Source organism: Euleptes europaea, chromosome 1, assembly GCF_029931775.1.
Source record: "Euleptes europaea isolate rEulEur1 chromosome 1, rEulEur1.hap1, whole genome shotgun sequence".
NCBI classification, from domain to species: domain Eukaryota; kingdom Metazoa; phylum Chordata; class Lepidosauria; order Squamata; family Sphaerodactylidae; genus Euleptes; species Euleptes europaea.
In genome coordinates this window covers 59,695,304-59,720,899 of record NC_079312.1, presented here as the reverse complement: position 1 = coordinate 59,720,899, position 25,596 = coordinate 59,695,304, and the positions used below count along the sequence as shown (strand labels likewise).

Genomic DNA, 25,596 nt, shown 5'->3' with positions numbered 1-25,596 from the left:
TTCAGGAAGTGGGTGGGGCTAGGTAGGGCTTTTGCCAGGCAAGACATCTGATTGACTATTGGAGGTTTGATTGGCTGTGCAGATTTTTAAAAAGTTGCTTTGACAGCAGCTTCCACCACAGCACAAGGATCTTCACTGTGTTACTGAAGTTAAGCTTTGGCCATCATTCTGTGGCTGGCTCTACCTCCTGCAGCAGCCATTTTGTGGCAGCCTTGCAGGCTCAAAAAGGTTGGGGACCCCTGCTTTAAAATATGGCATTAAGACATAAGGGCTGAAAAAGGAACATTCATATTCAGAGGCAGAGTATTTTTTACAGTCTTAGAGACTAAGGACGGCCGGCCATTGCCATCATGACTCAGTGATGTTTAAGCACATGGCTATGAGAAACTGAATGTTGAGAACTCCTTAAATATAATGAGTATTTCAGTGGGGGACAGCAAACACACACTTCTATACTTGTTACATCCGGCATTGTTCTTGTACCACTTTATTTTTGCAGGGATTGAGCCACATGGAAATATGGTAAAGCAACCCGCCAACTTCACTGTGGACACAATCAGTGCTGGTCAAGGAGAAGTAATGGTCTTTGTAGAAGATCCAGAAGGAAACAGAGAAGAGGTGTGCATATCTAGAAATCTTGGAGTATTTGGAATTTGCTAATCACTTGCTGTCTTTGTATGCATGGAAGGGCATGCTCTTGGACAATCAGGTAGAAGATTTGAGTTAGGTGTATTTGATCAGGCCTCAAGTGTAGCCTTACGATGATGGGATCCTGAAGGCAGGAGTACTTGCTTTCCCAGCCATACTAGGCCTGTAAAAGTAGAGAACTGATTGGGAGAACTGCCTGTTTTTTGAGGCTAGTTCTCAAGACAATGTTACTGAATGTGTCCTCAGAAGTCAAACTGAGTTGTGTGAGAAAGGGTCAAGGGATAGCTCCTTCCCACACAAACGTTGCTCCAGAACAGGTGTTTTTAATCTGAGAAGGAGGTGTCTGCTGTTGCATTCCCAGATTATCTCTACTGATGAATATTTTTATAGTGGGTTACAGAGGATGCATGCTGTAGTGGTTTCCATATTGCTAAGGTAACTTCAGAGGTGGCCTTCAATGGAAACTAGGTAAACTTGGCAAACAAAACTTTTTTAAGCTTCTAAAGTTTGTCCTAGTGAAGGATAGGGCTTAAGTCTTGTCTCCTTGGGACAGCTGTTGTAATGGTTTGAAAGTCAGTGTGAAAGAAGGTGAGATGAAGTACATGGTGCTTGGCAGAGCAGGATACAAAATAGAATACTTTTCATAACATACCAACAACTTTAATCTCTACTGAGGTAGAGTTACTGGAGGTGCTTGGTTGAAAGATTGGTCTAATTGTCACTTTTTCATTAGGCCAAGGTGATTCCTGAAAATGATAAAAACAAGACGTATGCTGTACAGTATGTGCCAAAGGTTACAGGACCTCACAAGGTAAGAAGCTGAGAATTCCAGGAGGTAGAGACTTAATTGGCATTATCTTGAATTGAATTACCAGAGTAATAGATATGTTTAGGTTTACTAGCTTTCCCCCACCCCATTTTAGTAGCATATTCCTCTTTCCTTCTCAAAACATTGGCTTATCTACTGTTTCTTGTTGAGGAAGTGATTTGATGGCATAATAACCACTGTAGAACTTCAGTGTAATGTTTGCTCTGAATTCCCTTCTGATGTACAAGAGTATGTTTCCCAAGCAATTTAGTCCAAATAAAGTCAGCAGATTTGGATTACTTTATTCTTTTCCCTTGTTTTATGTGATATAACCTAGTAATTTTAGTAGCACTCTGAAGTTGACTGAGAGAAAGTAATTTTAACTCTTCACAAAAGATTGGGTTTTGTAGTTGAGTTTTGTAGAATTAAATGTAACAGACCTCCATGCAGGTTGTTCTGTCAAGGAACTTCCAAACTCTTTGCCCCAATTATGGAGTTGAAGCACATTCTGGTAGCTATTATGAGACTTCTGGTTGCATGGCCACTGATTTTATGATAAATCCATACATTTCTCTTTGCAGCTATTTACTACAGTTCTTCTGTAATAACAGATTGAGCCTAGCAAATAGCCACTTGTGTTAACTTAAAGGGTGCCAAGCTGTCCATGTGTTGGATACTAGGATGTGCAATTTAGATTTAGAAGCATCAAATAATGCTAGATTTGGAAACACCAAGTAATGCTAGATTTGGAATAGTAATGAATAATTTTGAATCTGCATTTCATCATTCAGAATCAGTATATCTAATTTTCAAGATGGTCCCATCTTTGGATACTTAAATCCAGAAATTGGGCCATAGACAGGCAAGATTTTTCTACAAACCTGAGAAATGCCCTAGGTATGCAGAAAAATATAAAACCTAAATATATATTAGTGAGTTAAACACTCCCTCTCCCTGTGGTAGAAGCCATGCTGGTACTTTAAGAAATAAATGCTTTTTCAGTGGCTGTTCCTAGACAATCAACAGTATTGACAGACTTTGGGCTTTGATTTTTGTCAGTAGTCTGTTTTGGCCTTAGAGGGAGAACTCATTGGGGTCAGGCCTAGCAGCAACTATCAGGCTACTTGTTACCACATGATTTGCCCAGGCCTGGGTGCTTGCTTCTGTTCAACAGTAGCCTTTCTATGAAAGGCCAGTATGGAGTAATGGTTAGTTTCAGTATGGAATCTGGGAAACCCAGATTAAGATTTTCACTCTGCCATGGTAGCTCACTGGGGCATCTTGGGCCAATCACGCACTCTCAACCAACCCTATCTCACAGGGCAGGGCAGGAGAAGAAGAAAAGTTGGTTTTTAGACCTCACTTTTCTCTACTTTTAAGGAGTCTTAAAGTGGCTTAAAGTACTTTCCCTTCCCCTCCCCACAACAGACGTGGGACTGAGAGAGTTCAGAGAGAACTGTGACTAGCCCAAGGTCACCCAGTAGGCTTCATGTGGAAGAGTGGGGAATCAAACCTGGTTCACCAGATTAGAGTCTGCCACTCTTAACCACTATGCCACACTGGCATAGGTAACTCACTAGGTAAATTGCATTGGTTCCACATGTAGAGAAAGGTGGTGTATGTATGAAGTAAATAAAAAATACAGGTGATGATGAGAGGCAGATACAAGTTAGGTTAGTTGGTGGGTGGCAGGGAAAGCTGAGGATATGGGAGCTGCCAAGAGGAAGGAAGAGATAGTATGGAGAGGAGATACAGGGGAAAGTGAGGTTTTCCCCCCTGCAACAACTTACAGCTTCCTCATCATGCAACTTGGCCCAGCCCAGTGTCTGGCACTGTGCCACTGGGCCAGACTTTTTCTTTGGGAAAGGCTGCCAGGGAAAGAAGGAGGGAGAGTCGAAGGCAGAAAAGATTACGCTGGCTGATGGGTAAGAAGGAGAGAAGGAAGCAGGAAAAGGGAGAGGCTCTGGGGCCTTTCAGGGAAGGGAAATAGTGGAGGAGGGATGAGATGCCCTTTGTAAGTCCTGGTTGGTCCTATCTTGCAATTCCTAATATTCAGAGTCCATTGACTGCTATAGACGGCAGGCTAGGCAGTTTGAAAGAGGAGGAAAGTGAAACCTGTCATCAGACAGCTTGACCTGGCTCCTTGAGAAAAGAAACTGAAATATTCCCCAGACTTCCTGGGCACCAAGAGTGGTAGGGACAGAGAGCTCAGGGATTGTCCAGGTTCTGACAAGGGATGGGGGGAGAACAAAATCTGTCAGTGATGTCTTATATGCACTTATGAACTCCTTAAGCAAAGAGAGATACTGGAAGGTATTTTCATGTTGGTCCTTTCCAACTGAAAGGCAAGCATAGAAGGCTGTAATTCCTTTCCTGTCCTCTGATCATCTGCTATGGATCAGTGCTGTGCATGCTGAAACAGTTTGTGTCTCTTTCTAAGCACCTCACCCTACATTTGATTCCATCTCTACCCCTTAGTATATACTAGGGATAAGATACCTTAAGTGGATTACTGATTTAACAGGGAGTTTTAAAATTTAAATTGTATTTAAATTAAATTTAGCCTCCTTTGGGGATATATCAGGCATAAGGATAGGGTTTGTTGTTTAGGTTTAGACAACTGATTTTTCCTCCTGTAAGTGTGTGTGACTTTCTGTTGTAGTAGAATCAGATACTGCTTTTTAGGGAGATTCCGCCAGCAGTATGAAATGTGGCCATGGTACAGGAAGCTGATGTGTGGGAAAGGCTGCAGGAACTGTGGGGCTTCCCTGAGGTGTCCTTTGAGTAAGAGAATGCCACACTTCTGTCCACAGTACTGGGCTTGCCGTACTTCAGTCTGCTGCCACTGGGTGCTATCCCTTTCCCTTCTTTCAACTGCTACTCCATGACTGCGCTTACTCAACTGTGCTGTGCCCAATGCCGTTGGGTAGTTCCCACCCACCACTCTTTGTCTGTTGCTGCACTCTGTCTGCCAGCCTCTCCCCAGCACCAGCTGTCCTCTGCCCCACTCTGCCATGCCCACTGCTGCCCTGTGGCATTTGCTGACTGTTAATGGTTCATGCCCAGATTGCAGTAATTTTCCTTCTGCCTGGCACTGGTGCCTAGCAATAGGGGCTGTAGCTGTGGTGCATTTGCCGCATCTTCTCAACTCTTTGTTGTTGGCATAGGCACTAGGAAATTTTCAGATGGCTGAAGGAAATCTTGTAAAAAGTGGTTTGCCTTTTTGTGTTGTTTTTGCCAAAAGTGGAAAATGGCTGTTCTATTAATTTTAATGGAGTTCTGGATATTCAGAAATTCTGGATTTTCTAAGCTCTAAAGGGTCTGAATCTGAAATCCAAATCCAGATTTCAGTGTTAGTGCACATCCCTATTGGATGCAAATTAGTAAAATGGGCAGAACACATTAAAGGATAGCTGCTTCGGTCCAGCTATTTAATGTGAATCTGATGCTCTGCGGTTGAGGTAGCCATTGGCACTATGGATGCCTCCCAATATGTGTTACTTGTTTGGAGGGGGAGGTTATAGCTTGCAGTGGTAGTGTGGGGGCAGGAGATGTGCTCATGCATCTGGAAATATAGGTTTGGATTGTACGCACTATGAGCAGAGCTGTGCCAGAGAAAGTGAACTTCCCTGCTTTCAGTGCATTGTTCTGTCCCCCAAATTGCACTGCTGTAAGTCAACAGACCTGAAGGAACAGCATGGAGTGTAAAATAGGCATTTGCAGCATTGTGGGGAAGGGGTTGTCAAGATTACAAGTCTGTCAGATAGTTTGACAGGTGCAAGATAGATCAGTGAGATCTAAGGATGATGTAATCAGCCTGGAAAGTACCTGGGGAGCTAGAGAAAGCTGGCCTGATCCAGTTAGAGCCAGGTGGCTGATGCAATGCAGTAGCAATACCAGGATAATTGGATATCTACTGTGATTGGTGGCTGCGTCCACCAGGTGTATATAATGAAGTGAAACCGCAGTTCTATGCGGGATGTTATCAGCGGAGAGTGTGAAAGGAGTATCTGTATATATTTCTGCACTGTACAAATAAACTACACTTTTCTATGTGGCCGTGGACATTCTGATGGGTATCCTGGACAAGACTGCTAATCCGCTTGGCTTCCGCGTCAGGGGTGTGGCATATCTCCCTTCCCTCCTCTGCAGACAGAAAAGCTATGCTGTTGGAGGAGCTGCAACTAGAATAGCAATTTGGGGTCCAAGCCATAGAAACTAAGTCTCTTGACATGTACATTCACTTTGACATGATGGCTGCTATGGTTGACTTTTCAAGGCCTACATTATGTCAACTGAAACTTCTGTTTCTAGAAGCTTCATTTGTTTCATATTGATAATCTTGTGTGTGATTTAGTTTCATGTATTCTGCTCATGGACACATTTCAGTGTGACCACTGTGAACTTGTGAACCTAGCTTTAACAATGTTGTTACATTTTTAGGTTATGGTTCTGTTTGCTGGTCAGCACATTTCGAAGAGTCCATTTGAAGTACATGTTGACAAAGCCCAGGGTGATGCTAGTAAAGTAACAGCAAAAGGACCAGGCCTTGAAGCAACAGGAAATATAGCCAACAAACCTACTTATTTTGAAATCTACACTGCAGGTAAGGTGGAATAGAGATTTGTATGGATTCACACTGTAAAATCCAGCACAACTGTGCAGCTGTAGAAGACCGGCTTCTATTTTTCTTCCAAGAGCCAATGTCTATGTACAATTCTGTTGTGAATAAATATTTTTTAACTAGAGGAGCAAAGGAATACATGGTACTGTACAGGTTGGAACCAGCAATACATTGGTTCAAAGATCACACTACTTTCCCTTGTTCTCCTCCTCAGTCCTTTCTGAGTGTAGGATTGTTTATTTATTTACATTATTTATAGTCCACTTTCTCACAGCGACTCAAGGCAGATTACACATAGTGAGCCAGTACAATCAACAAAACGGGACATTCAGTAATCACTCCATTAGAATTTTAGAAGCCTGGAACCACCAGAAAGAAACTGAAGCATAGCATAATTGTTAACATGACACATTAAAAAAGGTAAAGGTCCCCTGTGAAAGCACCGGTCATTCCTGACCCATGGGGTGATGTCACATCCTGACGTTCCCAAGGCAGACTTTGTTTGCGGGGTGGTTTGCCAGTGCCTTCCCCAGTCATCTTCCCTTTACCCCCAGCAACCTGGGTACTCATTTGACCGACCTTGGAAGGATGGAAGGCTGTGTCAACCTTGAGCCAGCTACCTGAAACCGACTTCTGTCGGGATCGAACTCAGGTCGTGTGCAGAGCTTTTGACTGCAGTACTGCAGCTTAATACTCTGCGCCACAGGGCTCCTAACATGACACATTAAGTGGTACAAAAATCGCATAATAGGATCCTACTTAAAATAACCTACACACAGCAGTATAGACCACAGTCTCTAATCATTTATCCAAGTACCCTTTTAAACCATTTTGTACAGTGCAACCTTATTACCTGCACAGAAAAGCCCTCCTGAAAAGATCAGTTTTGCATCGTTTGCAGAAAGCCAGGAAGATGGGAGCTGTCCTGACCTCCTTGGGCAGGCCATTCTGCAAGGCAGAAGCCACAACGGAGGAAGCATTCTTTTATATCTGTTAAGGTGGGCATGCTGATTGAAGCTCTTGCCACACTCTGAACATTTATATGGTTTCTCTCCAATGTGGATTCTCTGATGGGAACAAAGGTATGAACATCCCCTGAAGGTTTTTCCGCACACTAAGATTTTATATAGTTACTCTCCCAAGGGAGGAATTTAATGTTGCCCAAGATCTAAATGGCCAGAAAAGCTCTTTCCACACTCTGAGCATTTTAACAGTTTCAACCCAGTGTGGATTCTGTGCTGTCTATTCAATTGACCTTTATATCTAAAGCCTCTCCACACTCTGAGAATGTATATGGTTCTAGTCTTAAGTGAACCATTTGATGTTTTCAAAGGTTAGTAAAAGTTCTTTCCACACCAAGCATTTGTACAGCTTATCTTCTCTGTGCATCCTTTGGTGGATAGTGAGGTATGATGTGCTGCTTGAAAGACATTCTGCACTGTGAGCACTTATGGGGCTTCTCCCCTGAGTGTGTGTGAATATTTATGCATGGAAAGGTTTTTGCTGATACTGAAACTGTTTCCACACTCTGAGAATTTATATGGTTTCTCCCAAGTGTGGGTTCTCTGATGGGAACAAAGGTATGATGGGCCCCTAAAAGTCTTTTCACATTTTGAGCATTTATACCGTTTCTCCCCTGTGTGAATTCTTTGATGGGCATTCAGTTCTGAGCAATGCCTGAAGCTCCTTCCACACTCTGAGCATTTATATGGTATCTCTCTTTTGCATATTCTGCAATGATTATTATATTTTGGTTTGTCCTTTAATGTTTTCTGTCCCATGGGGCAGACATTCTTTCCCTTGGCTTTGGATACCATGGGTTTTATCCTGGTAAAGATTGGATTTGTTGCCACCATTCTCTCTTCAGCTTCTTCACTGCCTCCTGATTATCCATCAACTCCCAGAGGTCTTGTCCATCATCTCCTGGGCTTGATTCTGGGGCCATGGGAATCATATGGACTAATAGTCATGTGGATCTGCGGGGTCTGCACTGAAGGAGAAGGGGACAAAGTATCCCTGTAGTGGCAAAAGAGCAGTGGGTATCGACACACTGTTACCTGCACCAGTGGTCCTTGGTAGTCAGTAGATGTAGCATACTCTGCACAGGTTCCTATGATTGTTCTCATGAACCCATCCTTCCCCTTTCCCCATACAAGTCAACAGAATGAATACTGCTTCATTGACTTCGTGTGAGAATGGATTGCTATCATGGAAAATGAGGTGGCAGTACACTGTCCCAAATCCACTGTGGGGTACATGCAAATGTAGTGCCCAGTTGCTTAACTTCTGTTCCAGGTAGTTGCCTCATGTGACACCTACTTCCATTCCACATGCCGCATCAAAAGCCCATAATGAAGATAGGAAGAAGCAGAGCAACTGGGGGGTAGAAATTAAGGCTACCATTTGACTGAACCTTCAGAACAATGATTCTTGGCCCAAAAAACCATGGAGAAATGCATCGTGTAAAATTTAATTTTGAAATTCACCTCTCCACCCAACTTGTCTCTAGTACGCACGCAGCATAATTACCCTTGTTGGAATTGGCTGTTTTCTCTGAGTAACTCAGGCCTTATCTCTTAGCTAATGTTGAAATCAGCTGCTTCAAAGTTAATTTGGACTCCAGTTAGCATTAGAGTACCGTACTGAGTCCTTAGCAGTTGAACCTTAGAGAGGAGCAGACATCTGGATTTACAATCACCTCTGTTTGCTAAATAAACATAACAAGGAATTTCCCAACTTGAGAGGCTCAGTCTCGCTATATTGCAAAACTTAAAATTGCTTCAACCCTTCAGAACAAGAAAACAAGTAAGCACCAATGCAGATTAGCGTAAGGTTTCCTGTAATTGGAAATCCTGAGTAAGGGGACCTGGTTAAATTCATGGAGAACACTGGATTTTGGGACCTGGATGGAAGGAAACTTGACTTTCTCCTACTCAGAGGACACCTCAGGGAATTTTTCTGGATGGAAGGAATATTTCTGGGCCTCAACTGCAAACATTGTAACTCCTAGAAATTCTTCTCAGGAAAAACTAAGCCGAAACTTTGCTTATAGCCAATGTTGGTGGGATGACTCTTACAGGAACCAGTGCTGTCACTGAAACTGGCACCATAGACCTCTGCCTTCTCGCCTTTTCCTTTTATAGTACACACTGCCTCTTAAGACCAGTGCGCACAGTACAATAATCTCTCATATCCTGCATGTATGAAGAACCAATATGTGTTTGCTTTAAAAATTGGAACAGTTACCTGGATAAATATGAAGCTTTAAAATCATGTTTTCAGCCATTCATGTGCTGAATATAATGTAAGAATTAACACACGTACAAAGAGAAATCATGTACACATTGCACATAGACTGCATGTATGCTAACTGTAACTTGTACACAGGGACTTACATTGATGCCAGTGCTTTCCGTTTGCCCGCTTCTGTTTCCCATTGGTGCTGGCTTGGGCGAAAAATGACCAGACTGTTCCCCCACAGGTAAACTAGTCTGAGGTGGCCTGACTGTGTCTTTGCTGTCTTGTAGGAGCTGGTGTCGGTGACATCGGTGTAGACGTGGAGGATCCTCAGGGGAAGAATCCAGTGGAAGTTATGGTAGAGGACAAAGGCAATCAGGTCTACCGCTGTGTATACAAGCCTTTGCAAGCTGGTCCTCATGCTGTGAGAGTGGTGTTTGCTGGAGAGCAGGTTCCCAAAAGCCCCTGGACTGTTCTTATTGGTGAAGGTGTGTGGTCAGGACAGAGTTGTACCTGCTTGTTATAGTACTGGGTTTAAAGAATATATCCTTCACCAAAAAAAAGTGTAAGGGGTCTTCTAACACTCTGTCAAGCATTAGAACTGCTCTTGCTTAATCCGTTTAAATGTAAAGTAGATACTAACTGGGCTTGGTTTGTCTTCCATCCTAAATGGCCCTACTTCTCCTTTTTGGAGACTTCTAGAGTTGAACTTTTTCTTGCAATCTTTTTAAATCAACTATATTCACCTTATTTTGTGTCACAGCTTTTTCCTTCTCCTCCTCTACTGACACTTGGCTTTCTATTCCATCCTTGCTTGCTCCTGTGCTTTCAGACCTCTGCTCACCTCTCCTGAGCTACTCTCAATTTGTGGGATGCTGGACTTCACTGCTATTGGCTTCATAGTTGGGCAAGCTGTGTCGGTAAGAGGGCCTGCAGGGTGGCTTGTGTTTTTTGCTTTCTTTCCTAAACATCTAGTTTGTGGGTTTGCAGCCTGAGGTAAAAGATGCTGGATTATGCAAAAATGATGCAAGCAACTTGTCGAGTAGTTATATGGCTGTTGGCAAGCAGTCTTGCAAGAAGTCAAACTGCTTTAACCACAAACTGCTGAACTTGATTGTGAGGTTAAACGCTGAAGCTCAGATGTCTGTCGTACTCCCACTTCTGTTGGTGTGGTCAGATAGTCTAGGACAACTAGTATGTAGACTGGTTTGGGGAACAGAATGCTCTATATGTAGAGCAGAGCAAGTTTTTACTGGGTGGATCACATCCTGCTGCAAATTCTGGAAAAGGGAATGTATAGTTAAACAGGAAGCCTACGTTCACGCCAAACCTTTTGTGGTAACAAGCTCTCTAACTATAGTATAGTTGTCAAGTACTGCAAAGTAAGTGGATGACTTTAAACTGTTAATTCAACCAGCCTTCTAGCTTCCATAAAGCTTCACTCTGAACATTTCTGCAGTATCTAGTATTTGTTTAATATCTTGCACACAGGCATGCATTCCTAGTGTCATAACGTAGATGCTTGTTGTATACTCCTGTTTCCCACCTTAAGGTGTTACACATTTTAAACCCCTTTTGTGTGGGGCTTTTTCTGGATTTGCTTGTTTAGCATGTTTAGTTTTCAGTCCACATTGCTGTGAGCAGTCCCCCTTCTATTCTGCATGGCATACAAGTACAGTCATAAGACCAACCTAGCAATACTACACAGTCCCAGGTTCTATACTGGACTCTGTCATGCTATTCTTTTCCTTGGGGACATGCTCTGACAAAGTTGGATTTGGTGCCAGAGCTCTAAGATGGAGAGCTAGACTTTGCAGGCATGCGCTAAAGAACAAGGCTCCAGGGAAATAATGCTCTTTTTACATTAGAATAGTTTGTTCCCTCTTGCTGTTGTCAAACAATTAAACTCTTAGATGGCAGAAACTGATCTCGAATATTCAGGAAAGTGTTGGGTTTCATCCATTAAATGTATTTAAAAAAAGGCTGTTTAACCACAAGCTGCAGTCCCCAAAATTGTGTATTACACAATATGCCTTGACAATCCTAGTGTTGCTTCCGAACACTGTAGAATGGTGTTTGCATTTCATAAAGTTAAATATCATCCATCACAAAGTAAAATGAAAAAAGCTACTACAGACTAGCTCGGTTAGGTGAAAGCTCTTCAGGAATCAAAGACTGTATTGATGTCTGTCTGCAATTTGCTTGTAGCCTGCAATCCAAATGCCTGTCGTGCCAACGGGAGAGGCCTCCAACCTAAAGGAGTTCGGATCAGAGAAACTGCAGACTTCAAGGTTGATACTAAAGCTGCAGGGAGTGGAGATATCCATGTGGCAATAAAAGGGCCGAGTAAGTGTTCAGTTTTTTTTTTTTTTTTTTTTAGCATTGCTTAGGCTTTGGGGCAGGCCTGCTTTTTTCCCTTGACAAGTCTGTTTAATTGCACAAGACAAATGTATGTATCTTTTGCTGGAAGCATAAAATGGCCAGCTGACTAAGCGATAGCATCTTGTTTACTTATTTGTAGAGAAGTAACTTGAGCTGCACAACTACTCTTAGTGGGCTTGGAAAGCTTTGCAGGTTTGAACTACAGCTTTTGTGCCAAAGAAGCATATATTTAATGAGGCTCTGGGCCAGAAGGTATCTGAATACCATGATAGCATTAGGCTTTCATGAGATGTTTGTTCAAAATGTAAAACAAACATAGAGAATGGGAAGAATTCTGAGGGCAAACTAGATCTGACGGTTTTGTGTGTGTGTATGTGCGTGTGTTAGACATGGATCTGCCTGAGATGTGGGTGGAGTGTGTCAGCAAAAGAATGAAGTGTCTCCTTCCTATCCAAAGTGACTCCCAGGTGGCATTTATGAAGTTACTGTTTGAAGAACAGAAAGTTTCTTGATTATGCTGACGAACAGAAAGTTTATTGGTTATGCTGACATCTTCTAAAGTGATAATATTCTGTGGCTTGGGAAATGCCAGCTGTGCCTCTTTTGTGTACCATTATCCAACATGGCATCCACCATGTTTCAGGAAAGTAAGCAAGGCCACTCAGTGGTTGCTTGGGGCTGGAGGTTAGTTCCCACCATGAAACAGCCACCACTGGAGGGGCAGCTTCCCTGAGGTGCAGGCTTTGTGCCAGGGGTAGAAAGGTCCATCCTTTCTGATAATCTCCCACCTTTCCCCACAGCCTCCGAGCATGAGCAGCTGCTAGGAGAACAGGCTGGCTTCAGAGAAATGTCAAACTACCACAGCAGCCACCTGGGAAAAGAGCAAGCTGCTGCTGGTGGTTTAACCCCTCCCCCTTCTCCATGGTTCTCCTCTAGGTGTCTTGGCAATCTCACCCTCTCGGCTGAGCTTCTGTGCCTCATATTGGTAAGAGGAATGTAAAGACCTTGCAGGCTCCTTGCCAAGAGGCTTCACAACACTCCTGGCTGGCTCAAAGCAGGCTCCTGCTTTGGGAAGCCTGAGCACCCTTTACTTCTATCTCTGCCTTCCTGTGTTCTCCCCAGCATAAGGCAGAACAGGCCCTGCAGCTGATGGCCAGATCCAAGCAAGCAGGCTTTACAGAGAGAGAAAAATTTTTCCCCATCCTGGCCGGTAGTGGTGTGAGCTGCAGCTCCTTGAAATCCTTGTGTATTGGCTAGGTTCATTACTTTTCAGTCTTGTGCACACTTACCTGAGAATAAGTCCCATTGAACAAAGGGACACTTACTCTGCGTAAACATGTTGACTATGTCTTCGTAGTCCCTATGCTGGGGGTGGTGGTGGTGGTTAGAATTTGGTGGCTTGTGCAGTCATCTGGTGTTATCCTGGGTGATAAGGAAAGGTAGGAGCTCTTTAGAAGCTGGGATACTTTCATTAATATGCCCCCCAAACTAACAGTTTTATTTTTAAAACACAGCAACTTGCCCATGATGATTATATCAAGGTTATGGAGGTGTAGGTGATCTGTCTGTGAGGACGGATCAACTTATGCTGCTGAATGAGGTGGTAGAGTGGGGCATAATGCTGTTGAGTACCAACCCATAAAATGAAACCCCTTTCAAGTAGAAAACGTGGCATGGAGAGAGGTTAACCCCCCCCCCCCACTGCACACATACACCCAAATTTCCTGCAATATTGGAATTCAACTTGAAGGGTACTTTTAACATATATATTTTTTAAAACATCCAGCCTAATTGATAGTTCTGAATAATTTGAAAGCTTGCGCACTATTTTGTGTCATAAATTTGATAAGCAAGCCCTTTCCCTCACTCCAGGGTCACACCGGCTGGCTAAGGGTCAACAGTGGTAGGCAGAGATGTGCTCGGAGGTACTTGGGTAATTGAAAAGGTGTTACAGTTAGTAAGTAAATCTGCTGTATGTGTGTGTGTGGTGTGGTGCATAGGGCATACAGTAGTTATGAGGCTCTTATCGTTGATGTTAATAGCAAATGCAGCTCTCTGTGGGCTGCTGCAGACTACCACTGTCCTAAAGAATATTTTCTGTCACACAAGATGACTAGCCGCTTCAAGGTTTCCTCAAACATTTGGAAGTAGAAGGGAGAGAATATAAGACATGACATCCAGTATTCCAGTTCAGTAAACAGACTTTTTAGCTGTTGGAAGCAAGTAAGAAGTACTTTAGGTTAACATGGTTTGATGCTGTCTAGTGCCATTGATTAACTCAGTGTTTTTTTTTAAATGGACACTGGGGAAATGTTACCTTTCACCAATAAAGCAAAATTTCATACCTCCTAGTATTTACTGTTATCCACTCCCAGAAACTCAGAGCTAGAATACTCAAGCTGAACTCACAAGATCCCTTGTCTCTACCACAGTATGAACAAGGCAGTCATGTGTGTGCGCTGGAACATAAACGGACAGGAGCTGCCAAGAATTCATTTGTCATCCCTATGGAAACCAATAATTTTCAAATTCTTGCAGTATGGTAGGGCTTGAGTATAGGCACTAGATTTGCTCCCCTCTTGGCCTCTCTGAGTGACATAATCGCTTTCAGCCATCTACCAATTGGTAGAGAAGTGGGGGCTGATGTAAGTGTCCAGTACAGTAATGTTTATAGGATGGTGTTGGAGCACTTAGTATGGCAGTGTTGCCAACTGTGTAGTATTAAGGACAATAGGCTTGTATCAACAAACTTTAGTGTATTTAGACTGAATCTCTAGGAAACGAAATCAAGTAGGCATTCCCTGAATACTTGTGGTCATGAGGTCTGATGAATTGTAAGTGTTCCTTGTTTTAACATATGACATGCATAATGTTGCAGACTAAGGAATAACACCAGGGAATGGAATAAGCGTGATAATATAACACTTTCTCTCATCAATCTCTGCTGGAAGTGTTTGACATTTTTCTGAGGAGACAACTAGAATTTCTTTTCTCTCTCTTTTTGCAAACTGTTTCCGGTTGAAAAAAATTACTTCATTCTTTGGACTCTATTTGAAAGAGTGAAAGGCCCAGTTGCCTGAAACATGAGCAATGGGACTGGAACTATTAAAAATTAGCATTGGGTTGTGTTTCTACAGAAGGTTTGGAGGAGCTTGTGAAACAGAAGGAATTTGTGGATGGGGTATATGCATTTGAATACTACCCTTTAACCCCAGGGAAATACATTGTCACAATCTCATGGGGAGGCCACAACATCCCAAAGAGGTGAGTTAGTGTGTAAGAGTAAATGTGTGCATTCTCGATAAACTACTTATGGAAATGTAGGCTGCTGTAGTTGCTTAGAACTTCTAAGAACAGAATTAAGTCATTGCTGGTAGTATGAGCCAAGGGCATTCCTGTGTTTCAGGTATCAGTATTATATCTGCCAAACTTCGTAGTACCCCTAATAAAAGTGGAGGGTGTGGCTTGCCTGCCTCTGTTGCATCATAACTCATCAGAGCACTTGAATCTTGTAGTCACTGAGGTACCCAGATCATTACTTGGCAGAGGCCAGATCAAAATTCTATTCTTAAAACAACTTGGGTAAGTTAAACTGTGTAGAAACCTTAGGTCCCAGTTCTTTTTCAACAGACATTGTGTGGCTTGGAAGTTTGTGCCTCACTTGCCCATAACTTTCTTGTGCCTCACTTGCCCATAATACTAGAACACGGGGTCATATGCTAAAGCTGGAGGGTGAGAGATTCAAAACAGATAAAAGGAAGTATTTTTTCACACAACGCATAGTTAAATTGTGGAACTCCCTGCCCCAGGATGTGGTGATGGCTGCCAGCTTGGAGGGCTTTAAGAGGGGAGTGGACATATTCATGGAGGAGAGGGGTATTAATGGCTATTAGTTAGAATGGATACTAGTCATGCTGCATACCTATTCTCTCTAGTATCAGAGGAGCATGCCTATTATTTTAGGTGCGGTGGAACACAGGCAGGATGGTGCTGCTGCACTCGTCTTGTTAGTGGCTTATTAGAGGCACCTGGTTGAACAGACTGCTGGACTTGATGGGCCTTGGTCTGATCCAGCAGGGCCTTTCTTATGTTCTTGGTCCATTAATCTGGACAAAGGTGCCTGCATGAGAAATCTCATCTTAAATGAGCTCTGTTTTTCTTGGATTCAGGTGAGGCCTAAATAGTGTGCAGTGTGGGGAGGAACAGTGGTAATTGAAGGCTGCATCTTCCATTTGTCAAAGTGTTAAGTTTTGCTGGGGTGGCCAATGGCAAATTCATCCGAGTTGTGTGCGTATGTGTAGCAGAGAATAAGAAGTAAACAGGTTTTGTGGCTTAGATACAATCATGACCTTACAGGGGTGCGGTGGTGTAAGGGGAAACAATGCAGTATCTTAATTGGGCCTCTTATTCCACTCTGCTCTTCCTCCTAATCTTGAATTCTGGTGTTTCTCCTTTAGCCCCTTTGAAGTTCAAGTAGGTCCTGAAGCTGGTGTTCAAAAAGTAAGAGCCTGGGGACCAGGACTTCATGAAGGAGTTGTTGGTAAATCTGCTGACTTTGTAGTAGAATCCATTGGCCCAGAAGTAGGATCATTAGGTAAGCCAATTTAAGCAAAACACAGTGCACAAGAACATCTAAATAACAGAATGAGGGAAGGCTGTCTCTGTTTAAACGTATAACCTGTGCTCTATTCAAGACAGAATAATTGCTAATGTTCAGAAAGCAGACTTTCTTGATATAAAGCTGCAGCATGTATTGGAGACCACCAGTGAGTGCTTTCCAAGTGCTTTTCTTGCCGTCCTCAATTAGATTGATAACCTACTAATTAATGAAGTGCTGTTTTCAATAATTGTATTCTTGTTTGGTCTCTAGATTAAGTTACAGCTGAATGTATTGTCTAATTGTATTAATGACATTGCTGTTAAGTGGTTGCTAGCTGCCCCAAATGTATGAAGAGGCAGAATATAATTTTATGTATATGTAAACAGTAACGAGCAAGTAGGACTGACTGCTCTAGTCAATCTGATTTAGCCATGCTTTTTGCATCAGTTCCCAGTGTTGTAACACACACAAGGCCGCCTGCCTTAAGTGGGCAGGGATCGCAAAAGTGATGGCAAAGTACAGCATTCGTCCCTGCTTGCCCTAGACGTTCAACTACTGTAATGAGCATCTCAGGGCTGCTCTGTAGTTATTGCAACCTTATTGCAACCCACTGAGTGCATACCGGGAGCTGCCTCCACTAAAACCTGCTGCAAATAAAGGGACTCCTGCTGTGGATGTGAACTAACTTTAAAGAGACACTTAGAGCGTCTTATCAGAAAAATCACAATTGGCGCTTTTTTTACAATTCTAACACGCTTGTGTTCTTTTTTAGGCTTTGCCATTGAAGGTCCATCCCAAGCCAAAATTGAATGTGATGATCAAAACGATGGCTCGTGTGATGTGAAGTACTGGCCCAAAGAACCCGGTGAATATGCTGTTCACATCATGTGTGATGATGAGGACATACAAGACAGTCCCTACATGGCCTTCATCCAGCCAGCTTCTGCAGACTTTGACTCAGACAAGGCAAGGGCCTGAGGGTTTAATTTCTTTAGATAATAATTTATCTAAGTTTCTTGAATAAGTTGTTCTATAGAACAGCTTTTAGGGTACATCCCAACATCTGCTTCCCCCATTGAAGGACAGCCATGCTACAGATTGGCATGAGGAACCCTGGAGATTATTAAATACAGTTGATGGTGCTGCTTTATCCAGTGACATATCAATAGCTGATACAAGTCTGTCCTGGGTTAGTCTGGGCACATTCTGATCTAGCAGTTGACTGCTAGAGTCCTCTGAGGATTGCTACAATGCTAGGAATTTTTTAATAGCAGGATTTCTTCCAGAACATAAAAAATTCTCAAGCAATAAAATATATGCAATCAGAGGATAATCTTAATTGGCCAGTCTGTAATGGCATTTTTTCCCACTCTTGCTAATCTTTTCTAGGTAAAAGCTTATGGTCCAGGTCTGGAGAGAACTGGCTGCATTGTGAACAATCCTGCAGAGTTTACAGTCGATGCCAGTGAAGCTGGGAACGCTCCTCTGAAGATATATGCCCAAGTATGACCAGAATCTAGATATCATTTGCTTCTGATAAGGACGGCACCACCACAGATTTACATTCACTAACATGTTTTGCTATGGAAATAGGAGACTTGCTTTTACGCATATTTAAGACTTTGAGCTGTATTTGTAGTCTTAAAACACTGTAACTGATCAGGTTTTTGGCTCGAGCAGGTTCATACTTGCCGTTGATGTCATGGGAGCTACCTTCTTGCAGCTTCCTCCCACACTGATCGGGTTATGTGCTGACTTTCTGACAGTTGCATCATTGGCCTCCTTCATGTATACTGTCATCAGGGGAGGCGAGGGAACAAGCTACACTTTAGATAAGGAAGGTGACTCAGTGGGAGTAGGTTGTTGAAGACAGTGACATGCTTTACTAAATGTAGTACAATACAGAATAGTACAGAACAGCTTGTGGGTATACAATGAAGAAGCAATAAGAACTTCCACTTCATTGCAGTTCTTGTGGGGAGGGAGCTCTTGCACTTCCCTTGTGCTAATCATTCATTTGATTTTATCGCACCCTTCGGGAGCACAGAGGGGCACATACATGGTCCCCTCATCTCAAAAAACTGTTACGACTAGGCTGAGAGACAGTGACTGGCCCAAAGTTGGCCTGTTTGTTTTATGGCAGCATGGGAGTTTGAACCCAGCCTTAATCGAACTGTAGCCCAGGAATCCCCAACTTTGAGCCCATGAGGCACTTGTGGAACTTTGAGAAGGGGCACTGAGTGCCATCATAAAATGGCTGCCATGGGGGCAGTGCCAATCACAAAGCTGGGAGGTTTCAAGCCAAGCATCATCCTATGGTGGAGGCAGACGCTTGCAAATTCAAAGGTGATGCTGCTTGGATTGTTAAGCACTTGAACTGAGGAGATGGGGAAGTCTGGGTTGGTTTCTTGTTTTGGGGGATGAGATGCTCTCTGCTTTTAAGTTCCTGAAGAAAAGGGAGCATTTGCTCATCACAGAGAGGTTTCCTTGTCCAGAGACACAGGAGGCTGTTCTTGGCCAGACAGAACTTACAGCAGTGATGTACCTGCCCAGGTGAGCTCAGCACTTTGCTAGTTTGTTGGTAGGGAGAGACCCACAGCTCCTTGTGCTTTCTTATTCAAGATCCTTTGGGTTTCATCCTCAAGAAGCAAGGGCACATTAGGAAATGCATTAGCAGGTGCTACATTGGAGACTGCCGCTTTTACTGCTATACCGTACTGGTTGTCCATGGTAGCTTGTTCTTGCATATGAAAATATTCCTTCAATATGATATCGTTTCTGTACTGTGTCCTAAAATACCATATCCAAAAACATGAAGACATTTTATGAACTAAAATGGACACTGAAAGCCACAATAATTGGATCAACAGACAGTTCTGGGAAATACCAGTAGACTTCTAAACTCCTGTTTGTTTTTGGCCCAAACCTTTTTTCTTTAAGGATGGAGATGGTGATCCAATTGATATTCAAACGAGGAGCAAGCCAGGTGGGATCTATGCCTGCTCTTATGTTCCAACAAAACCAATGAAGCACACCCTTGCTGTCACTTGGGGAGGAGCTAATGTGCCCAATAGCCCTTACAGGGTAAGTAGTTTACAACAGATGTACCTGATTGTCCTCTTGCAGTCTGTTTCCGTACCTCATGCAACTCTGGTAGTGCATACTTATAGTAGTAACAGAATTTCTCCAAGCAACTGTTGCATAAAGTCAAACCCTATTGATAAACAATGTGGAATGAGGTTGGAAGCCATGACCATTGTAGAACATGGAACTTAAGGTACCGAGCAAGAAAGTTTCACCTCATTAACTCTTATATCTTGCATGTCAAATTGACTTAAGCCTGTTGTGCCATCTAGGTCCAGATAGGACAAGGCAGTCATCCTCACAAAGTGAAAGTGATTGGACCTGGGGTGGACAGAACTGGTCTGAAAGCCAATGAACCTACTCACTTCACTGTAGACTGCACAGAAGCAGGAGAAGGTAAAAACAGACACATGCTATTGGATTGGCTTTCCAGCAAACCTGTCATAATTTACACTTGCTGTAAAAGGGGAGCATCACTCTGCAGTAGAAACCCTTTGTGGGAAACATCCAGAGAGATGTATGTTTTTATGCATAGGGCTGATAACGCTGTTATCTCCTAGTATTAAGCCACAAGTGGTGGTGTAAGGGAGCGACTGCAAAATGAAACGATGAGCTAACAAATGGCTTTTTCCTTCTAGGTGATGTCAGTGTGGGCATTAAGTGTGATGCTCATGTGTTAAATGAGGAAGAGCAAGACATAGATTTTGACATCATCCATAATGCTAATGATACATTCACAGTGAAATATACGCCACCTGCAGCTGGGCGGTACACTGTCAAAGTGTTGTTCGCTGGAGAGGTAGGTAACTGTAACATATTTGTGTTAATTTTAAGTCTGTAAAGTGTGCTTTTTCGTTAGAAACTTCCTTTAATGCATAGATGCTACAGTAAAGATGATGTGTTTATTATTTTCTGGCTTTTATGATGATGGCTTTTATGATGATGGTAGTTTATTAAAAGGCTGCACAGCACAAAATGGTTCAAAGCTAGGGGTGTGCAAAAAAAATCGGTAAAATTCAGATTCGGATCTAATGAACCTGAAATTTTTCAGGAAACACGGGATATTCCTCTACTCCCATATCAGCGTTTGCCGGCTCAGAGCTGCAGCTGAGCCTGGCTTGCAGCTCTGCGCCAGCTGCCACCTTCAAGCCCCATGTGGAGCCCAGAGGCGGTGGTGGCAGAGTTCTGCGCCAGCCTCACCAGCTATCTAGGAAATTAGGGGGAGGGGAGGGAGAGGCATAGAGGAGGGGTCCCTCCAGTCTTTTGTTAAAATGGTGGAGGGGACTTTTTTGGTGTGATTCGGGATCCATTTTTTGGCTCCCTTTAAACAGCTGCCATTTGTGGGGAAGGAGGAAGGAAAAAACCTTGAAAAATACTGATAAGATATTTTTCAAGGTTTTTTTCCCCAGTTCAGCTTTGCTGAGCACCCACACTTATTTGCAACCTTACTTGGATAAATGATTTGGACTTGTGATCTATACTGTTGTATATAGTGTATTGTAAGTAGGATACTATGTGTAATTTGTGTACTGCCTAATGTGTCATGTTAATACTTATGCTAGGCTTCTCTTTCTTTCTGATGGTTCCAGACTTATAACCTCCTAATACATTAGTTATTCAATGTCCCATTTGTTGATTGTGCTGACTATGTGTAATCTGCCTTGAGTCCATGTGAAAAAAGTAGACTATAAATAACACAAATAAAATAAGTAAATAAACAAGAATTTTAAAAATAACTTCTAGTTTTGGGTAAGCTGAGAATCTTTAAAAGCATAGAACAGGAAACAGATATGCTATTTAAGCACTGGCAGCAGAAAATGAAGCCAAGCTCAAAGTTCCGCTTGTCACAAATGGGGAATGAGATCACCCTGTCATTGCTTAAATGGCCACTGAACTTTTGATACGTTTTCATAAGTCTGCATGTTTAAACCAAACTATCAACAGAAGTACAGTGTCCAGATCACGCAAAGTGATGGTATCACTTTGCTCTGGTTAGACCTCACCTAGAGTATTGTGTTCAGTTTTGGGCATCACAGTTTAAGAAAGATGTAGACAAACTGGAACGGGTCCAGAGGAGGGCAACAAAGATGGGGGGGTGTCTGGAAACCAAGTCCTATAAGGAAAGGTTGAAGGAGCTGGGTATGTTTAGTCTGAAGAGGAGAAGAATGAGAGGTGATATGATAACCATCTTCAAGTGCTTGAAGATCATGAGAGGGAGGGCACCTTGGCCACCTTCTGGGCATGGAGTATGGGTCACTAGGGGTATGAGGGGAGGTAGTTTGGAATTTCCTGCATTGTGCATGGGGTTGGACTAGATGACCCTGGTGGTACCTTCCAACTCTATGATTCTATGATTGGTCTGAACAGGAGAAAATATTACCATGAAGTCTTAGAAGACACTTGAACTCTTTGGAGCCATTAGCCCAACACACAAAATAAAAACAGCTTTTGTTCTGTGATAGATTTTACTAATTAATGCTGGTATCTTCTTTAGAGGGAAAGCAGTAATTGATAATGTGGGAGCAGTTTATAGAATGGAAGAGGCAACAATGCAATATGTATTGGACATAAGAGCTTCTGCAACATGTTGCCTCTTAAGCTAGTTCACTTAGTCTGCATTACTTTCTTATGGAAAGTTAAGTTGCTGCTTTTACTACAACCAAGTTTTATTGTCTCAAAGGAAATCCCAACCAGCCCTTTCAGAGTGAAAGTAGAACCCTCGCATGATGCAAGCAAGGTGAAAGCTGAAGGGCCTGGACTAAATAAAACTGGTGAGTTTTCTACCAATTTGATACATGAAATCTAGGACTATTAATTTGTGGAGTCTTTCTGTGCTATGGTTATAGAATGTAAACTTGCATCTAGGACTGATACGAGAAAACTAAGCTTGGGACTTGTAGGGGTAAAATTGTCTCCTGTATCTTTAGCATTTCACCCACAAAGAAGTGTGGGTTGCCTTCTTAGGGTGACTGATTATTCCAACTGCTTTTCCAACTACTTAGGTGTAGAAAATGGGAAGCCGACACACTTCACTGTATTCACAAAAGGTGCTGGGAAAGCTCCTCTGGATGTTCAGTTCCGTGGACCTCTGGCAGATGTTGAAGATGCTGTCAAAGACTTGGACATCATCGATAACTATGACTATTCCCACACTGTAAAATACACTCCGGTACAGCAGGTAGGCCTTCCTGTGAAAGTGGATAGTGAGCTTTTTTCAGAACAGGAACAGATTTCATGTGACATAAAATGGCGAACCAGGGCCTCCGACATTATGTTGCTGATGTCTTTCTGTTAAAGAGAGCAAGGCTACTGGCACAGACTAATCACCAGACTGTTAGACTAAGCATGTGCCCAAAAAGTGCCTCTGAAGCTCAATTATTTTGTTCTCTTTTCCTGTTCCAAACTGTCATATTCGGCAACTTTGCTTCTGGGAGTCGTCATGGTTGCTGATAGCTATGTATTTGAGCGATACTGTTTGTAAACCCTCTATCACATTCCAATGGACAGCAAAATCAAACCTCACTTGGCAGGTTATTCCAGAACCATTCCCACATCCTCCTCACAGTTCTTGTACTTCTCAAGAGCTGGCTTCGGCTTCAGCTTCTGGTGCTATGGGTCTGGTATTTGTGACTGTTGCCAAAAAGTGGCCTCTCAGCCTAAACCCTGTAGTCTTTCATGTTGGCAGTGACCAATTGAGTCTCCTGCCCACCCCAAGCAAATTTTGAATGCCTGTACTGCCATGACTCTGCTTTAATTGGATCTTTGTAGCAGGAATCTTGGTGCCCAGCTGTCTCTGGCACAATTCTCATGAATGTTGGCAGGTATAGATGGAAATGGACTTTATGACTTCTGAAACAGTGGTGCTGTGTACTGCAGCACTTTGCAAATGCAGGGTGTGTTTGAGGGGCTTTCTTCTAAAATATAGTTGACTCCCAGCAAATGTGCCTACTGGAAAACTTAATTCCTGTAGCTTGATTATTGTACATTCTAAGCTTTTCCAAAAGTGGCAGTACCTGGGTACGCAGAGCAGCTAAAAAGCCATTTTACCCATTACAGAGCTGGTAGAATTCTGGGTTGGACTATATTAGACACGTACTTGCATTTATGTTAATGAGTGAAAAATACTGGAATCACTGGAGGGTCACCTGCCAGCTTGGATCCTCCTCCCTAGGATGGATCATGCCCGTTCCTATAGGAATTGGAGTGTTTACCCAGTGCCCGCCCAAAAGGCCCAGGCCTCTGCATGGGAGTCTTAAGACCAAACTGAGGTCCATAAAGTATGCACTTAAAAAGAACAGAACATACAATTGGTCAATACCTAACGAAAGGGGAAGTGGTTTCAAGTCTTGCCATGCTTTGAATCCAGATAGGCTCTGTGTTATTGAACAGCAGGTATCTCCCAGCTGAAGCAGTATCAACTTATTTGGCTTCTGCAACCTTTCCCCTCAGTTTATCAGCTGAACCTGCTGACTCCTCCTCCCTCCCTCAGTTCACAGCCCAACTGTCATTTTTTAGCTGTCATATTCTCTCATGAACACAAATCTTGTTAACTCATGCAGATGCATAGTTCATGCAGATTTATAGTTCAGGATTCTTTGCTTAGAGGAAACTGGCAGACTTACCATAGCATTATCCCAATATATCTCCCTGATGGGCTAAGTAAGTTGGGAGTGTATTTTGTACTTTGTACCTGTGGTCTGAAGTGGCACAATCCTGAGTTCTTCCACCTCATTCTTTGTAATACGTAGACCAGCTCTGGCACACTGGATTACTTCTATAACTTAGCCTCTGGGCTCCCACTTAGATGAAGGATCTAGAGATAAATTCAGGAAGCTGAATGAGGGCGCTTGGCCAACATTCTGTCAGGAAATGAAAATTATAGTAGGTGGTGTAACTGTTAAGAAATACTGCTGTGTTTGAGCAGTGCACCATATGTACATCTGTATTTTTGAGGCTGACCTGGCAAAAGCTCTGTTGGGGGAAGGGCGACTGAGCAGGCTTAACTAAAGGGGTGGAGTAAGCAAATATTACAGGCTTTACTCTGTCAAATGGTAAATGTAGCAGTGACAAATACTAGCTACCAGACTACTTGCGAAAACTTAGCCTTCATTCTCCAACTCTTATCCAAGGCATTAAGTCGTGGAACTACAACATGATATGCACCTTAGTCATGGCAAGTTAATGTGTTATGCTTTGTTGGCCCACGCCCAAGGAGTCTGGCTGAAAAATCTTAATTTCAAGGTGTCCTTTCTATAGCCTTTTCTGCTCCCTCTAGTTTATTAGTGTTCCACAGAAATGGAACAAAGGTAGCCCAAAGATCCTGGAGGCATTAATCTTGCACCCATATGGGAACTTTGTAGATGGCTGCCTGGCAGTTTCTAGGCAGTGAGCACTACTTGTATCTTGGCACCTAATTAATCTTCTACACAGAAGCAACAAAATGAAGCCCATGCATCTTGAGAAGTGAGTTTAGGTGCAGTTCGGACGCCAGCAGGCAAAGTGACTTGGTAAATGTGAACGCTGAAAAGTAAATGATAGTCATGCATGGAACTGAGGCTGACTTCCAACTGTGGAAGTTCTTATTGGGTACGGAGTATTTAAATCTGTGTAGATCTGTGGTCTCAAGCTGTGCAGATTCACAAGCAAACCTCTGTAAGCCAAAAACCTTTATTAAGACTTTGAATCATAAATGGAGCTGCTAGCCAATTACTTTTCTTTTAGTAATTTGTAACTGTAAAGGTTCAAATACCTAAAATAAGAGTAGTTTGGGTGTGGGTCTCTGTGTAGAGATCCCAAGAGTAATATCTGTATCTCATCAGTATAAAGCCATAGCTCGATTGTGTACAACACTTAATCTTCCTCAAAATTAAATTAAATTTGTATGTTTTGCTTGATTCTTGCATAACATGCAAAACAGTTACTTCAGCTAACTGATGAAATAACCGGCTGTTTAGTGAATTTCATGGAACAATGGTGTTTCAGCAGAGCAGGTTAAAAATTAACTAAAGCCACAGAGTTGGTAAGACATGGACATGGAGATGGATTTTCAGCTAAAACTCATTAGAGAAGCCTAATGTCCTAGCCAAAGCATATAATATAATTTAGCCATGTGCAAGTTCTGATGTTAAAGAAGCATTTGCTTTCTCCGTCAGTTAGATTCCTGCTTCTGAGAATTTAGCTGCCTTTGCTATTGTGTACTTACTTGTATACTGT

The 25,596-nt window shown here is 42.7% G+C and overlaps 1 protein-coding gene across 3 annotated transcripts in view; it reads left to right on the top strand.

Annotated features, from left to right (window-relative positions):
- The window catches only part of FLNB (filamin B), an 89,646-nt gene that overhangs the window by 32,648 nt on the left and 31,402 nt on the right, over positions 1-25,596 (top strand). For all 3 annotated transcript variants that reach the window (XM_056852886.1, XM_056852877.1, XM_056852869.1), the window contains exons 5-18: positions 500-618; positions 1,382-1,459; positions 5,900-6,062; positions 9,608-9,805; positions 11,526-11,663; positions 14,837-14,963; positions 16,157-16,293; positions 17,072-17,265; positions 17,689-17,802; positions 19,240-19,383; positions 19,656-19,779; positions 20,022-20,182; positions 22,064-22,154; positions 22,386-22,561. In XM_056852886.1, coding sequence (XP_056708864.1) covers positions 500-618; positions 1,382-1,459; positions 5,900-6,062; positions 9,608-9,805; positions 11,526-11,663; positions 14,837-14,963; positions 16,157-16,293; positions 17,072-17,265; positions 17,689-17,802; positions 19,240-19,383; positions 19,656-19,779; positions 20,022-20,182; positions 22,064-22,154; positions 22,386-22,561 — 1,964 coding nt within the window. The remainder of the gene's footprint in view (positions 1-499; positions 619-1,381; positions 1,460-5,899; positions 6,063-9,607; positions 9,806-11,525; positions 11,664-14,836; positions 14,964-16,156; positions 16,294-17,071; positions 17,266-17,688; positions 17,803-19,239; positions 19,384-19,655; positions 19,780-20,021; positions 20,183-22,063; positions 22,155-22,385; positions 22,562-25,596) is intronic.